This window comes from Octodon degus, unplaced genomic scaffold, assembly GCF_000260255.1.
Source record: "Octodon degus isolate 3935 unplaced genomic scaffold, OctDeg1.0 scaffold00026, whole genome shotgun sequence".
Lineage (NCBI taxonomy): Eukaryota > Metazoa > Chordata > Mammalia > Rodentia > Octodontidae > Octodon > Octodon degus.
In genome coordinates, this window is record NW_004524602.1 from 528,724 (window position 1) to 545,472 (window position 16,749).

The following is a 16,749-nucleotide window of genomic DNA, read 5'->3' on the forward strand; positions in this document are numbered from 1 at the left end:
CTGTAAGTGCGTGCCACTGCCCCCAGCTTTTCTGTGCTTTATATTGTAGCAAATGCTGGTGAGTTCCTCTTGTCTTCTGTCTGATGTGTCGGTCACTTGGTGAGCTGATTCCCAGCTCCACTGGGAGAGTCAGAGGTCTGTGTTTGTTTAAATTAAAATTTAAAAGTTCAACATTGAGTTTTAGTTCCCATCATATCAAGTGCCAAAGAGCTACATGTAGCCATGGCTCCTGGATCAGACAGCCTGTGTGATAGATAAGTACATGCAGCTGCACGAAGAGGGCTGTGGAGAGTGTTGTGCTGAACTCAGCAACTTCCAGAGCAGGAGAAGCCACTTCACTGTGTAATTGTGCGCTTTATCTTCTGGTAAAATGAAACTGCCAAACAAGTGACTTTTTGGCTTGAGGACTTCGAATTTTCTGTCCTAGAATCGTGGCTTAAATCTTGTCACCTTTTCTGTTTAGAGAGTAGGATTTTGCTTTTCAGAGCCTTTTTATTTTGTCTTGACTTTTATTTGGGAAATGTTAAGTTTCTACAGAAGTAAAATTATGCATTGAGTTGACATGTACCTGTCACCCAGCTTCCACCCAGAGAGACTATAGGTGGTCTGCCCTCATCCTGTGGCATGCATATGTGATAGTTTCCAGCAAATCTTCAGACCAGTCTTTGCTGACTCTTAAAATTCACTGAGAGCAGGGGTGGCTAGAGAACAACTGAGCTAAGTAGGGTCTAGATTTGGGTGGCTGGATTCATGGGATGGATAGATGCTTTGTGAACACCTCTGTGGCTACTCACGTCAGGCTTCAGCTGACCTAAAACCACTTAGTGTTATGAAATTGGGTATCACGAACAGGACTGTGTATATCTCAGGTAGCTGCTATGTTTCCTACCAGTCTTTTTTTCTGTATCAATCTATAAGATTTACCTTATGTTTATGTGCATATTTTCATAGGTTGGATTTAAAGGATTCCAAATTGCAGCTGAAAAACAAAGTGACACCATCTCTCTCCATTATGAAGGACAAGACTATCAACTGACTCATGGGTCTGTGGTCCTCGCTGCAGTAATCAGCTGCACCAATAACTGTAACCCATCCGTCATGCTCGCTGCAGGTGGGCCATGGCCTGCAGCCAGGCTTTTTGTTTCTAATTTTTTTTTTTTCTGTTATTTTCACTGGATTTTTTGTTGTTGTTGTTTTGTTTTGTTTTTAAGATATATATGAGTATTTTATGTCTGTGTTTGTATTAATTAGGTCCTAAGGAGCCTGGGTTTTATTTAAATTATTTTGTTTTATTACATAAGATAATTTTTTGTAACTTCACCTAGCATGTCTATTAATTTTAGGTTGTATGTTTCTTCTCTTAATTTAGAAGAATAGTCAGTTAACAAGTGTTTCTTATTTTCTAGAAGTTTACCGTTGTGTTAGAGTCCACAGAGAATGATAAAAGAAACAAAAGGTTATTAATAAGAGTTATAGGGGCCAGGGAGATGGCTCAGTAGGTAAGTACTTGCCTAGCAAGCACAAGGGCCTGAGTTCAATCTCCAGTTCTACCAAAAAAAACAAAAACAAAAAAAAAAATTATGAGTGAAATCAATTCACTTGGACATTAGAGTTCTTTTGTTGCATAAAACCATACTGCAAATTTTCCATGTTCCTTAATTTATTATTGTGGGACTTAGAAATGGTTCGTGCTCTTTTTGCTTGTGTACATGATGCCATGTCATCAGCTTATGCCTTAATTTATCATGATGACTGATGGCTAGTGTGTCTATTCTCTTGTTTTGGCTGATTAGAGATTGAAACCCAGGGCCTCACACGGGCAAGGCAAGTGCTTTACTAATACTGCTAATCTTCTTCTTCTTCTTCTTCTTCTTCTTCTTCTTCTTCTTCTTCTTCTTCTTCTTCTTCTTCCTCTTCCTCTTCCTCTTCTTCCTCTTCTTCCTCTTCTTCCTCTTCTTCTTCCTCTTCTTCCTCTTCTTCCTCTTCTTCTTCCTCTTCTTCCTCTTCTTCCTCTTCTTCCTCTTCCTCTTCTTCCTCCTCCTCCTCCTCTTCCTCTTCCTCCTCCTCCCCCCTCTTCCCCCTCCCTCTCCCCCTCCCTCCCTCCTTCCCTCCCTCCCTCTCTTTTCTGTCTGTCTCTCTCTCTCTCTGTAAATTTTGAGATGGTGTCTCACTGTACCCAGGATGACCTTGAGCATGCTGTCTTCCTGCCTGAGTCAAGTAGCTGGGATTATAAATATGCACCACTATGTCCAGCCTTCAAAAATTTTGATTTATTTTAAATGAAGTAAATCAGTAGAATAAAATGGACAAAACAATGATAGTAAACTTAGGAAAATGTGCCATTGGACTCCAGTTTTTTTTCTTCCTACTCTAAGAATAGGGGAAAGATATACTGCTATAAAAAAGAAAATTGTTTGTTTGTTGTGCAGGTCTTTTGGCCAAGAAGGCTGTTGAAGCTGGTTTGTGTGTTAAACCTTATATAAGAACGAGTTTATCTCCAGGCAGCGGGATGGTCACCCATTATCTCAGCTCAAGTGGAGTGTTACCTTATCTTAGCAAGCTCGGGTAAGTGATAGCTACCAGTGCTTATATCGACTTCAGGGCATGACCTTTCATATATGTAAAGCAGATGGAAAGGAAGATATGCTGTGACTCTACTCAGTACTCTACCATTGCCATAGGCTCTGAGGCTGCATGTAAGCAGACATTTCTCAGGCATAGCTAAATAAGGCAGCAAAAGGCTCCTTAAATGCAGAGTACCGTGTGATCTCTAGCCTGGGAGCATTGAGGTGGAAAGACAGACACCAGTGCAAGGACAGGAACAGTGATGGTGCCAGTACATGAAATTCCTGCAAGTGATGTGCAGTTCATAAAAGAATAAAATCTCATAGCCTGCATTTAGTAACCAAGTGAATTGTCTTCCCGGAGGGTTCTTGGGGTTATTGGTCTTGGGTCTCTGATACTTTGTCACACTGTCTCTGTAGGAGAAAATGACTTGTCCATTTCTTAGGTGATCAGAATTGATGCTAGTTGTGTTTTCAAGGTTGTTTTGAAATACTTTGCTTATATATACTATTTTTTCTTATGTAAAGTCTAGATTTCTGCTTTTAGAGCAGTAACTGAAAGTAATTCAGGGAATTGTGCTTGGGATCTGACCCTAAGTTACGCCACTGTAGAATTGCTGTCAGAGATTCTTCCTGGATTAATTTGACTGCACATTGAAAGATTTACTCAGATCGCAGTACCTACTTGCTTCTTTGGTTCTTCAGTAAAATTGTAGCCAGGTCATGTTGATATTTTACAGTGTTAGCAAACTGTTAGGATGGAAGTGCAGTGTGATTTATTTTTTAAAACATTATATGGCATTCCCAGGAGGTAATACTTGAGTTTTGTTGTGGACAGTGACAAGTGCTATTGACTTATGATAGTGTGTGAAATGTCATGGCTTCTGAGAGTTTTGCTGCATTCAGCACAGGGACCATACCCAAGAGTGAATTGATTGTTCATAACACCGGAGAGTAAATATATTGGTGAGGGTTACTCCCTGCATCGTGGTGATTATTAGAGATGGAAATGCAAGATAACCCTTGTCTTTTCATTACATATGCAATGTGCTCTCCAGTCACATTTCGTTTTGAAATGCAGATTTGAAATTGTTGGCTATGGATGTTCGACATGTGTGGGCAATACAGCACCGTTATCAGAAGCAGTTTTAAATGCAGTAAAACAGGTAAAAACAAATTGGCAAGACATCTGTGCGGGATTTTTTAGTTTTCCTGTTACTGAATTATAGAAAATATATTGATATGTTTATATTTCTGTTGTCCCTACACCTCTTTGAAAGAGGAATCTATTAATCTTAAAAGGATTCCAAGATGATGATTATTATTTTTTGAGGGGGGCACCAGAGGAACCGGTACTTCTTATACTGAGCTGCAAGTCCCCAGTCCTTTTTACCTTTTTATTTCTGTGAATGGGTCTCACTAAATTGCGAAGATTTTTCAGGCTGAGCTGAAACTTGCCAGTCCTCCTACCTAATCCTCCCAGAGTGCTAGGTGCTAGAATTCCAATGCTTATCACCATGCCACTGTTTGTTGCTAGATTTTTAAAATCTGTCCTTGTAATATAAAGACTTTTTTAAAGTTTTATTTGTAATATTTATAGTGATAAATTTTTTGGTTGTTTTGCCTTCAGAACTATAGTATAGTTGGATGTGGTGGCACATTCCTATGATCCCTGCACCAGGAGGCTGAGGCAGTAGGATCACTGCAAGTTCAAGGCCAGCTTGGGCTATAAAGTGAGTTCAAGGGCCAGTCTGAACTGCATAGTGAGACCCTGTCCCAAAAAAAAAAAAAAAAAAAAAAAAAACCCAGCTAATATATAATATTACTTTTATATGATTATCTTGAATTAAATGTACTTGTTTGTATGGTATTTTTTTTAGGGCGATTTGATTACCTGTGGAGTTTTATCTGGAAACAAGAATTTTGAAGGTCGTCTTTGTGATTGTGTTCGTGCCAATTATCTTGCCTCTCCACCCTTAGTGGTGGCTTATGCCATAGCAGGGACAGTGAACATAGATTTCCAGACAGAACCTTTAGGTATGTTTTCATGTGTGTGTGTGTGTGTGTGTGTGTGCACATGCGCAAGCGCTTTTCCTCCTAGAAGTTATTTTTTAAGTCTTTCTGAGATGATCCATTATTAAATTATATCTCCAGCAGAGTTTAAAAAAAAAAAACAAAACTGGGAAAAAATTATAGCCGAGTGTCCCCCAGACAAAGGCCTTCTATCTAGAATGTACAAAGAATATAAAAAAATCAGGCCCCCCAAATTCAAAGACCCAATTCAAAAGTGGGTATCTGAGATGAATGTACCCTTCTCAAAGGAAGAAATAAAATGGCAAGTAAATATATGAAAAAATGTTCAACATTGTTGGTCATTCAAGAAATGCAAATTAAAACAACACTGAAATTCCATCTTATCCCAGAAAGAATGGCTGACATCAAGAAGTCAGCCAATAACAAATGCTGGAGGAGGGGTTGTGGAGAAAAAGGAACCTTTGTCCACTGCTGGTAAGAGTGCAGACTGGTACAACCACTGCAGAAATCCAATCCTTAAAAAGCTAGGGTTGGAGATCCCATTCAAGCCAGATATACCCCTCCTAGATATTTTTCCAGAAGAACTGAAAACCTTGTACCACAGCGATATATGTATACCCATGTTTATAGCAGCACAATTTGTTGTAGCTGAATCCTGGAAACAACCCAGATGCAATTGAAGAATAGATAAGGGAGATGTGGTATTTTTACATAATTAAGTATTATTCCGCTATAAAACAGGATATATTTGAGTCTTGTCAGTAAATGGATGCAACTAGAGAACATACTTTTAAGTGAATAAATCAGACCTGCTTGTGCAGACATCATATTTTCTCCTTAGTGTGAGAACCTGGAAGAGAAAAATGGAATGTGAAGGGTACAGTACACACTATTAAAAGGGAATCAGCTTATTCAAAAGGAAAGAGTTACTGAGTTGAGAAGGACAGGAGAAGGGAGTAGGGGAAAGAGATTTATCTAGGTATGTAAGCAGGATGGTTTTGAAGAACTGTACTGTTGGGGCCAGGGAGATAGCTCAGTAGAATAAGCAGGACCTGAGTTCAATCCCCGGTTCCACTAAAAAAAAAACCAAAAAACTGTACTGTTCTGATGATCTATGGAAAGAAGCAGTTACTGTTTTAATTTGTTACAAATACTTATAATTTTGCCTAATTACTGTTTTTTGTATATGTCTGAAGAGTATAAAATGTGCTGCCAATTTTTCCAGTTGCTTGAGCCTGAAACACCCTGTTGTTGAATCATTTGCTTACTGAATACCACATTAATATCTTTTAACCAGGTACTGATTCTACTGGCAAGAAAATTTACCTGCATGATATTTGGCCCACTAGAGAAGAAGTTCATCAGATAGAGGAAGAACATGTTGTTTTTTCCATGTTTAAAACACTAAAAGAGAAGATAGAAGTAAGAATCTTCTTTCCTTTCAAATTTAGTAAAGCTGCAGTATATTATATTTCATGCATCTTGTTTTTGAATAGAACACAAACTTAAATTACATTAATTTAAATATATAGTGTTTAGGGGCCAGGGAGATGGCTCAGTAGAATAAGCGCTTCCCTGGCAAACGCAAGGGTCTGAGTTCAATATCCGGTTCTGCCAAAAATAAATAAATAAACAGTGCTTTAATGACTGATGACCAGCTTGTATCTGGAATTGCTAATTACACAGAAAATAGGTTAGATACTGGAATCGATTCTGTTTACTTGTTGGAAATACATAGCCACCACTTACACTCACATCCTGGATGAGGGCACAGTTTACAGAAACTATGCTGGTAGTCACTCGCATCCACATGGTTCAGAATTCAGAAGAAACCAGCATACAGTGACATTTTGCTTTCACTGATTTCCCTAACCAGCGCTTTGCTTCTCTAGAACAACCTGTAATACTTTTTTAAAGCAACTTTTTAGAGATATTTTTATGTGCTTATAAATATACACATGTACAGACTTACTTTTTAAAAACCAATATGAATGTGATGGCAGAAAAAGCAGTCATTTGACAAATCTTTGCTGTAGCCATGAGCCAAGTACTCTTCTAGGTGCTTCTTGGTTTCTTTGTTACTTTGTCCCAAAAAAAAATGGCCTGGTTTTATAGAATGCACTATTTTAGCTTTGTAAATGGATAAGTTTTTTTTTTTTTTTTTTTTTCCCCCAGTCTTTTCATAAGCCTCTCACTTTCTTTCATCTTTTTTTTCTTTTAACTCATCAACAAAAACCATTTTTTACAGATTGGAAATAAATGGTGGAATTCCTTAGACGCACCAGACTCAGTTTTATTTCCATGGGACTTGAAGTCTACTTACATCAGATGTCCTTCATTTTTTGATAAACTTGTAAGTAGTCTTTAACTTTTGCTCTTACAAGATTACTATGGATTGAAAAACTGGAGTTAAATGCTTTGAGCTTTGCTTTGCAGACCAAAGAGCCTGTTGCACTCCAGCCTATTGAAAATGCCCATGTCTTGCTGCATTTGGGAGATTCTGTGACAACAGATCATATATCGCCTGCTGGAAGCATCGCTAGGAGTAGTGCTGCAGCCAAATATTTAACAAACAGAGGGTATGTACATGTGGTTTTGAGGCAGTCTTGCCTCTCTCTTAAGAATCTTCTGCTTTTGATCGTGTTGTTTTATCCAGTAAATAAATGTCTGATTGTTAGTATACAGATACTCCTTGTTGTGCAGTGCCATACATGTTACTTATAGAACCTTAATGTCTTACATACTACTATAATTTTTGTTGATTGTCTGGATAATACAGTAGGTAATCTTATATTGTTACACATTATAGCACCACTGAAGAGTTATGCAAATAAAAACAAAGTCATCAAGTTGGAGTTTCCTTTGTTCTGAATATTGTAATATGCATTTGTATTCAGTTCGTCATTTAGCAACCAATTCAGTTACAACCTAGTTGCAGGAACAGAACTTCCATTAAATGAAGAGTTTCTCCTTAACTTGAGCCAGAACTGAGCACCTGTAATATTAGTCTTACCTTGTAACTTTAGCAGCTGAAGTTGCTATTTTATATTGAGCCTTACAGTTTAAATAAATGACTGATTAGAGACAAGTTTATTCTTTTTCAGTGCTACATTGTTGAAAAGTCAGCTTTGTTTGATACACTAAACGAAGTTCAATCACTGGGTTCTAACTAGCTTCTCTTTTTTTGGAGTACAGTAAACTTGTATGTCATGGGCTATGAAATGTTCACTTGTAAGGCCATGGTTGATATGTTTCAAAAGTCAACTTTTTTTTTTTACTATTTATACATCTTTGCAGTATGTAATTATAATGGGAGTTAGTACAGGTACATAATAAGTCTTAATTCTTTTTATTTCTCCCTCACTCCCAACTTCGGCTGTTTGAGCCTAAAATTTTATGGCAGTAATAAGTCTGAATGTAAATGCCATTTTTTAAATTTATTATTTTTTGTACTCATTAACTGTATTGAAAATCAATAACTATATGGCAAATTAAAAATTGTAGACAAATACTGAAATGTGAAAGATATAAGATGTAAACTGAATTTTAGAAAAAGATTTCTGAAATGAATACATGAGATAAATAATAGATTGCACAATGTAAAAAATTATTTACAAACTTAATATAACAATAAAAATTGTCTAAAACATGAAAAGTTTATAAATCAGTCATATAATAGTTCTCTGTGTGCCAAAATGAAGAAACTTATATTCATATAATTAGAATTCTCAAAGTAGAAGGGGGTAGGCAGTAAACATTTAAAGGTAAATGCTATTTTTATACGAGATAAAAATTTAAAACTAAGAAGGTTTTGTTCCATTTTTGTGCTCTATTTAACCAATTTAATATATGAAGCACTGAAGGCAGAATTTGCATTACTGATGCTTGATTAGCTTTTGGGAGCTTCAGTGTTTCAAATGATTGAATTTTTCATTAAAATCTTAAAAAATCAGGGCTATAGAATTGGTTTAACATTAGTAATATACTGTTGCATAGCTTTTATTATAAAGTAGTTAAAAAATAAAATTTTTTTCTCCTAATATGTTTTTGGTGATGATTTGTGTCAATTGTGACACAAATGAAAGCTCCCATGAAAGAAAACCAGTTGCCACTTCTCTCCAAAATACAATTTTTGTATTTTTTGTGATTTCTTGAGCACATTTCCTCCAGTAATTATGAGTTAAAATTTTCTAAAAATAAAGATACCCAGCTGGGGACATAGCTCAGTGGTGTAGCATCTGCCTGGTAAGCACAAAGACCTGAGTTTGATTTCTGGTATTTAAAAAAAAATACCCAAACCTCCACCACTCCTGACCCTAAAGAAAGAAGTTTAATTGTGTAAGTTCAGAGTATTGTTGCCTCTGCCTTAAGACTGAATTAGAGGCTGATAAAATTCAGTTACTGATTGTTGATACTTCTATTCCATTGTTTCTTATCCCTTAAAAAAAGAAATTGTTGCTATATTTAACCGAGTGGGGATGAACGAACATTCTTAGCGCTGAGGGTATGGTTCCTGAATACCATTTCCAGTGCAGGCTACCAGCACTGCTTGGAGGAAGGATTGATTCTGGATCTGGGACTGGACAATGCACAGTATGATTCTAGATACCTTAGGCCAAAAATTGGGAGCCACCAGGTACCACTGAGCTCTTCTGGAGGGCTCATGAGCTGACTTGAATTTGTCACTGCTCACAGGTGGGACATGTTGAACATCGATAAAAGTAGTAATGGAATATGCTAAAACGTAATAGATAACTTTAAATTCAGGAGTCAGTATCATTTTATCCTTTGATACTGAAAGGATAAAAGCAGGAGTTACCATGTTAGATACCTTTCTAAGATGGTAGGGCATCAGCTCATTATTTTCAAAACTGTTAAGCAAATCAAATCTTTAACCAGATTTTCTTTTTGGAATGTATGTCACTTTAACCAGATCACTCATAGAGGACAGTTTGTCTTTTTAAAAGTTTTCCAGCCAGGTGTGGTGGCATGCACCTGTAATCCCAGCTGAGGCAGGAGGATTGCTGTGAGTTCAGGACCAGCCTGGGTTACATAAGTGAGTTCAAAGCCAGCCTATACTATATATTGAGACCCTGTCTCAAAATTTTCCAGCCAAAAAATTAGGAGATATGATTGAATTGAGTATCACAACATTCTCTAATGAAATAATAAATCTAGACAATGATAAGTAATCACTGCTAAGATTCCAGGAAAAGACAGTTGTATGGCATGTGCCTTCCAGTGGAAATGTATGCAACTGCCAAGCGTTGTTGCCAGAAATGTAAAAACAGGCCTGACGAGATAGCTCAGCAGACTAAGCTCCTGCTTTGGCAAGCACAGAGACCAGGGTTTGATCCCTGGTCCCGAATGCCGTGCCGGCCCCATCCCCGGACACACCAAGCTGGTGACCAAGTCTGGGTGTGGTGATGCATTCCTTTAATCCCAGTGCTGGGAAGGCTGAAAACAGGAGGATCACTATGAGTCTGAGCTGTGTATGAGACCCTTTACCAGATACATAAATGAAAAAAAAAAAAAGTAAAAACTTAAATCTTACGAAATCACTGAGTCTGATACCTGGTTTACATCAAACAAGAAGATAGACCCTGTTGAAGGATAGCATGGAGACACAGTCAATACAGTCTACCATAGGCAAAGAAAACTAAAACAGATACCCTAGCTGAGCATGGTGACACTCATCTGTAAGCCCGGCAATCTGGGAGACTGATGCAGTAAATTGCAAGTTCAAGCTTAGCCTGGGCAACTCAGCAACATATTGAGACCCTGCCTGTCTCAAATTAAAATATTTTTTAAAGAGCTGGAACCACAGCTAATGTGAAGGCTCTAGGTTTAATACCTAGAACCCCACTCTCAAAAAAAAGTATGGAAAATTTAAGGACATTTGACTATGAAGTGACTGATATTAAAATATGATATCTAAAGTCTGCTTCAACTTAATCTAACAGGTTGATTATAGAAGAAACAAAGGATCTATGAGTATATTGTAGCATTATGTCATTTTCTACCTGGAATGAAAACTGATTTTCGTAACTTCCTTTTAGCCTTACCCCTCGTGAATTCAACTCTTACGGAGCCCGAAGAGGTAATGATGCAGTGATGACAAGAGGCACTTTTGCAAACATCAAGCTTTTTAATAAATTCATTGGGAAGCCAGCTCCCAAAACAATTCATTTTCCATCAGGACAGACGGTAAGGTTGTGTGTAAAGTATTCAAGCTAATGCTCCTGGCTTAAATTCTATATTAAGGAATTTTGTATGTTTAATCTACAGCTAGATGTATTTGAAGCTGCGGAGCTATATCAGAAAGAAGGTATCCCTCTAATTATCCTAGCAGGAAAGAAGTATGGTTCGGGAAATTCAAGAGACTGGGCTGCCAAAGGACCCTATTTACTGGTATGAATTCTTATCTCAAGCTGAAAAGACATTTTAATACTCCTTTTTATCAGTAATAGCCTGTCAGAGTTTACTTGAATTTTTTTTTATGATTTGGGTTTTGAATTATGAGTTTTAAATTATCTTAGATGGTATTTTGTACTCAACTATTTGCGTGTTAATATTCTGAATTTGAGTCAGCCTATGTCTTTCTTTATGTGTGGAAGTCAGTATGGATAGGGGATTCTGTTTTAAACAGTCCTTTAATTTCCTCCACATTGCTCCACTGAGGAGTTAAGAAACGCAGAAGTCTTGGGCCAGTTTTGACCCCTGCCACCTCCAGATAGGACCTGATGGTGTTGTTTTTCTTTTAGAGTGTTTCTTCACCTTGGCTGGACAGGCAGTCTACTATGGAGCCACATCTGAGACAGGGTTGCACACTATTGGATAGTTGACTGTGTTGTGATGCTGCCTAGTAGTGATCCTTGGCTGTCCACTTAGACACTAAGATCTGTGGCTGATTCCTGCCAGTTTGGGCCTCACAATGATGATAGGATATTAAGCTGTTTCCCCTTCAGACACCTGTCTGTGATTATCTGTTTACATTTGTTTTGAGGCCATTTAGTTTCTTAAAGAAAGGAGATGTACTCCAGGTGTCAGCCAGTCTCAGCTTCTGATCTGGTATTCTCAAGGCTACATTTTTCAGGCTTGTAAAGTACGCATGATGGTCCCCAAGGGGCAAAAACTGTTAAGTCGTACAAGAAAACCTTTCTCTGTGTATAAAGTACAAATAAATAATGCATAAATAAATACACAATCTAGATAAAAAGTTTGAAAGGATTGATGAGGAAGATGAGGTGATTAAAGAAAAAAGTCCTAAAAGTCTCGTCTCACCTTAGACAATAGCAGAAAAGTTGAGAACCACAGGTTGAGAACCTCTCCAGGGAATGAGCATTAAGTCTTCTGAAGTGGAGGCTGAGCTTAGGGTCTGGCTGCTCTTCATCGGTTTTTAACCAGAACCCATAGTGCTCCAAGATATGGGAGGCTTTCCTGGGTTCTACATTGCACAGATTCAGAACTTTCTGAAACCACTCTCTAATTTCAGTTCATCATTCTGTAGGTTCCCATTTCTATTTATTAAATATTTATAAAACTTTCTCATCCTGTTCATTTTGCAGCTGTGGATTTATATCTTTTTTTCCTTTAAGTATTACCATAAGAGAAATTGCTGGTTAACATATATGCTGAACGGACTGTGAGAGTCACTTTAGAGCAAGGCAGCTCTCCCACATAGCCAGCGTCTGTGTGTGCTGAGTGGCACAGCCAGCACTTGACCCTGGAGTGGCCAGGGCAGAGGGAGGAGGCAGCATAGCACAGAAGCTCTTTTAAAGCACAGAAAAGTCACCTATGAAAGAATTCTGTAAATGTTGATAGAATATTGACCACAGTATGGAGCATTATATAAAAAAATGTATACCAAAACCCAAAGTTGATGTTTTTCCTTTGAAATGCCCAATAAATCAACTTTTAGAAGTGATTAGAAGAAATAAAATATATATTTGTTGCAGGGTGTAAAAGCTGTTTTGGCTGAAAGTTATGAAAAAATACACAAAGATCATTTGATTGGAATCGGCATAGCTCCACTTCAGTTCCTTCCAGGAGAAAGTGCAGACATCCTGGGCCTCTCTGGCAGAGAGACATTTTCCTTAACATTTCCTGAAGAACTGTCTCCTGGAATAACATTAAATATAAAGGTATCTCTAAATTCTCATATGTGATTGTGCACTTTTTGCTCAAAGAGATGGTTATAAATAGACAGTTGAAAATTACATAGTTTTTGAACGTTGTCGTTTGTGATGGTCCTATTACTTGTGCACTGTGACTTTGTTATACAGCTCATGTTCTGAGGCAATGTAAAAAAAAAAACTGAATGCTTAGTCCAAAGAGACATATGAAGGGGAATCTTGCCTAGAGATCGCATGCTTTCTCATCCTGGTTTTCAGCTGTGTTTTAATACAGGTGTATATGCTAAAAAGCAGAAAAAAGCTGAGCATTAAAGATCAGACTTTACAACTAAGGGGAAAAAGGCAGAATGCCATGCATGAGGTCCAGTGAATAGTTAATGTAAAATGAATATGAATGGTAATAGTAACTCACAGATAGTAAGTCAAAATCTAAATCCTTTGAATGGTCTCTGCAGTGTAATATTTCTCATTTAAAGTTAGAGGTAAAAATATCTCTTTCTACTCGCTATCTCAGATGGTTTTGAAGCAGCAGAAGAGTTTTCAGGCTGTCAGAATTTATGAAATGAGAACCAGGGACATCAGGCAGAATATGTGGCAGTTAATCATTGAATATAAACACAGATATCCTTTTACCTCTCATACAAGATTTTTTTATTATTTTTTTAAAGACAAGTACCGGAAAAGTATTTAGCGTGATTGCTTCATTTGAAAATGACGTGGAAATAACACTGTACAAACACAGAGGATTATTAAACTTTGTGGCACGGAAATTCTCCTAGTATCTGCTGGCCCTGGATCTTTAGAAACTCTTAACTTTGAAGCCTTCTGCGCTAGACCGGGAATCCTGGCATGGAGCTGCAGGGGTCCCAGTGCGTTCACCTCTGTCATCTGTGGATGTAAATGATTATGAATCACAGTAGTGACTGCAGTGAAATCTTCTTGATCTTAAATCATACACGAATGGTGCTATTAACATTGCTAAAATCAACGTGTGACGTGTGTTGTGGAAGAAACCTGTAAGTATGGGTGGGTGGGGATATTTTATCAGACCATTTTGTAAATAAAGGCCGAATTTGACTTGTGTTGAAGATTCTTACATGAGTAACCTTGTTTGTTTAGTTTTGCACCTATAAAACTGTACTACTGTTTGTTGGTTGAAGAGTAGCAGATTGAAATATAAGAACCCAGAGTAGACTTAAAATTGTGGAAGTTAGAATCTGATTTATAAGTGGATTTTTAAGTACATCAGTTCTTTTTCAAAATTGAGCTGGACACAGTTGGCATTGTTAGTATGTCATTAAAGCCAGGTTTATCCCTAGTCTCAATCACACTAAAAGGAGAAAGCTTGCCCCTGATCACAATCATCCCGTGCAGTGCAGCCAAAGTGTCCTCCAAATCTGCATTTGGACCATTGTAGGATACAAGCAGCTCTGTCGCGCATGCATTAGTAGTGAAGGATGGGTGTCTGTGATGCAGCACTTAAGTTTTTGGTACTTTGCTGCTGTACTCTATGGCAAATCTCATGTCATTCTGTTAATTGGATTAGCTTATTTTGCGCATCTAATGTGATATAAGAACTTTTTGTAACCTAATTTAGATATCACCAACTGACATTCATCTTGTGGAAGCTAAAGAGAACTTGGATCAGTAAATGGTAGCCATATTTCTTTTAAATTATCTACCCTAAATTATATTTACCCTTACCCCTAAGCATTTTTTGAATGTTGCTATTTTATTTCCTGTCATTTCAAATCATTATTTTACCAAGAGTACATTATTCTATTAGGTTTTTTATGGTTTATTTGGTTTTAACCAAAACTGACCTATAAATTAAATTATTGCTGAGTGTCACATGTTTTCAATGTGTTTTTCTATCATACTCCATCAAATGTTTGTTCTGTCAAGACATTTGGCAGCTTACACAACAAGTTGGATAATTAATGTCAGAAGGTCATATACCTTTCCTTAGTTAAGAAATTAAGTTTAGCAGCAAAAGATTAAGGTAATATTTTTGTTTCTGTTTTACATGGAGATCTTCATATGACTTAGTTAAGATCCTCTAGTTCAGAATTAGCTCACATTGCACAAAATAAATTGCTTATTTTAAGCTAAAATGCTGATGCTACCAAACCAGTGGGTAAAGACCTGAGAACTTTGCACATAATCAATCATAGTCTTTTTAAAACATTTTGTAAATATTTATTTAGACAGTGAGTTGGACTAGAATTTGATAATTTCTTGTCTTTATTTAAATTTTTGATGATTTTTTTGGTCCTTTCAAATCATATTGTGTCTTGATACATGCTATGTATCTGTCAGTGCATGTGTTTAATTTACATGAGTTTGTGGTGGTGAATTTAAAGATTGAATGTTAAAATACCTGTTACATGCTATGAAGAAATGATAATTCCAGATTGTATGGGAAAGAAGAAACTGTTACTTTGAAAGTATATTCTACCTATAATCTATGGACATCACACACAGTGATCAAGAAGTGGTGATAAAGCTGTCTAGTGATGGCTTAAACGTGGACATTTACAAGCAAACCTGTATTCCAGGAACAAAATCAAGGTTCTTTTAATCTCTTGCTCATATACAGAGAAGTAGAAGTTTGGTGAGCATGGTTTTAAGTTGGGGAGGAGAGTTTTAACCTATTCCCCCTTATGTACATCATATAATTCTGCCTCTTGCCAAATGCTGCAGAATGGGCCTTTGTTTTTCACCTCCTTTGTTGACTGTATGCGGTAATTTTGTTTTACCAAAAAAAAGTGTGTAGGCACACTACTTAAAAGCAAATCAGTGTTGTGAACTTAAAAGTACAATTTCAAAGGTCATTACCAACAGCAACATTTATCTTAGGAAAAACATGCTATGTAACATTGCTATTTTCATATGTTTGGATATTGTTAGTCCTATTAAATGTCATACAGCCACTGAATTGCCTTTACTGTTTATACCTTAAAAGTCTCAAGGTGACAGTTGTCATTTTCTGTCTTTGTTTCCATTGAGGACACTTGGTTGCAAGGGAGCAGAATTCCTTCAGCCGCATTGCCTGGATTTTCCCTAATAGTTGTACTAAAAGCTGTAAAGCTGCTATCTGAATCTGACTCCTCATGTTCGTGTGTTCAGTGACAATGACGTATGCAACCTCTTCTCATTGACATGTGACGGGATGAGAAAAATTTGACATTTTCTGTGGTTAAATTAAGACACCTTTTGCTTTTAGGTTTAGGATAAAATACTAAGATACTTGGGTGTTCACCCTGTCTAGTTTGACTTGGAGTAAACAAGACAGCGGGGAAAAGGGTTGACTGGCTTTTTCAGTGTTTTGGCTTTTGATTTGTTTTAGTTTTTCCCTAACGGGTGACAGTGCTGTTTGCTATCAAATTTTACACATAGGGCTATGAAACTGTATATCTCAACTGCAAATCATTATCTATTATTTAAAGCCAACAAAACAGTGTAACAGTTTTAAGTTCAATAATGTTAAGTATTGTATAGAAATATATTGGAGGCAAAGTCCAATTGATGACAATGGTGTATATGTTACTGATGATGTAAATTATTTTTAATAAAGAAAATTGTATTATCACAGTTGGCTCTCATTACGTTTTTAGCAGTGACTTGAAAATGACACACAGTGCCATCCAGAAACTTCTCATCCAATACATTATGTAAGTGTTCAGAGGTCATGTTGTTGCCTGTGGCTGCCATATAAATCCGTGGTTCTCATGCTGTGTCTACCTGCTCCTTTTCCACTCAAAGGCTAATGAGAAAAATCAGTGTAAAGGTCTGGGATAGGATAGCCTGGCAACAGATAAAGGTGAATTTCAGAATTGTTCCAACAGGTACTTAGATTTATAGAATTGGTTTAAAGGTTTTTGTGGGGGTTTTTTTCCATTTCAAAACTGATTAATAGAAAAAAAAACATTAATAGGACATTTGCAATAATCCATTGTACATTGTTATCTTCTTAGTGGTTATCCATAGTACAAGAAGCAGACAGGATTTCCTGT

General features: G+C 37.0%; 1 protein-coding gene across 1 annotated transcript in view; it reads left to right on the forward strand.

Annotated features, from left to right (window-relative positions):
• The window catches only part of Ireb2 (iron responsive element binding protein 2), a 51,318-nt gene extending 34,993 nt beyond the window's left edge, over window positions 1–16,325 (forward strand). The window contains exons 12-22 of the mRNA XM_004628699.2: window positions 952–1,111; window positions 2,430–2,565; window positions 3,646–3,730; window positions 4,445–4,601; window positions 5,896–6,020; window positions 6,847–6,951; window positions 7,035–7,177; window positions 10,658–10,805; window positions 10,887–11,009; window positions 12,557–12,742; window positions 13,402–16,325. Of these exons, the coding sequence (XP_004628756.1) occupies window positions 952–1,111; window positions 2,430–2,565; window positions 3,646–3,730; window positions 4,445–4,601; window positions 5,896–6,020; window positions 6,847–6,951; window positions 7,035–7,177; window positions 10,658–10,805; window positions 10,887–11,009; window positions 12,557–12,742; window positions 13,402–13,512 (1,479 nt within the window). The 3' untranslated portion in view covers window positions 13,513–16,325. The remainder of the gene's footprint in view (window positions 1–951; window positions 1,112–2,429; window positions 2,566–3,645; window positions 3,731–4,444; window positions 4,602–5,895; window positions 6,021–6,846; window positions 6,952–7,034; window positions 7,178–10,657; window positions 10,806–10,886; window positions 11,010–12,556; window positions 12,743–13,401) is intronic.
• Window positions 16,326–16,749: the final 424 nt, after the last annotated feature.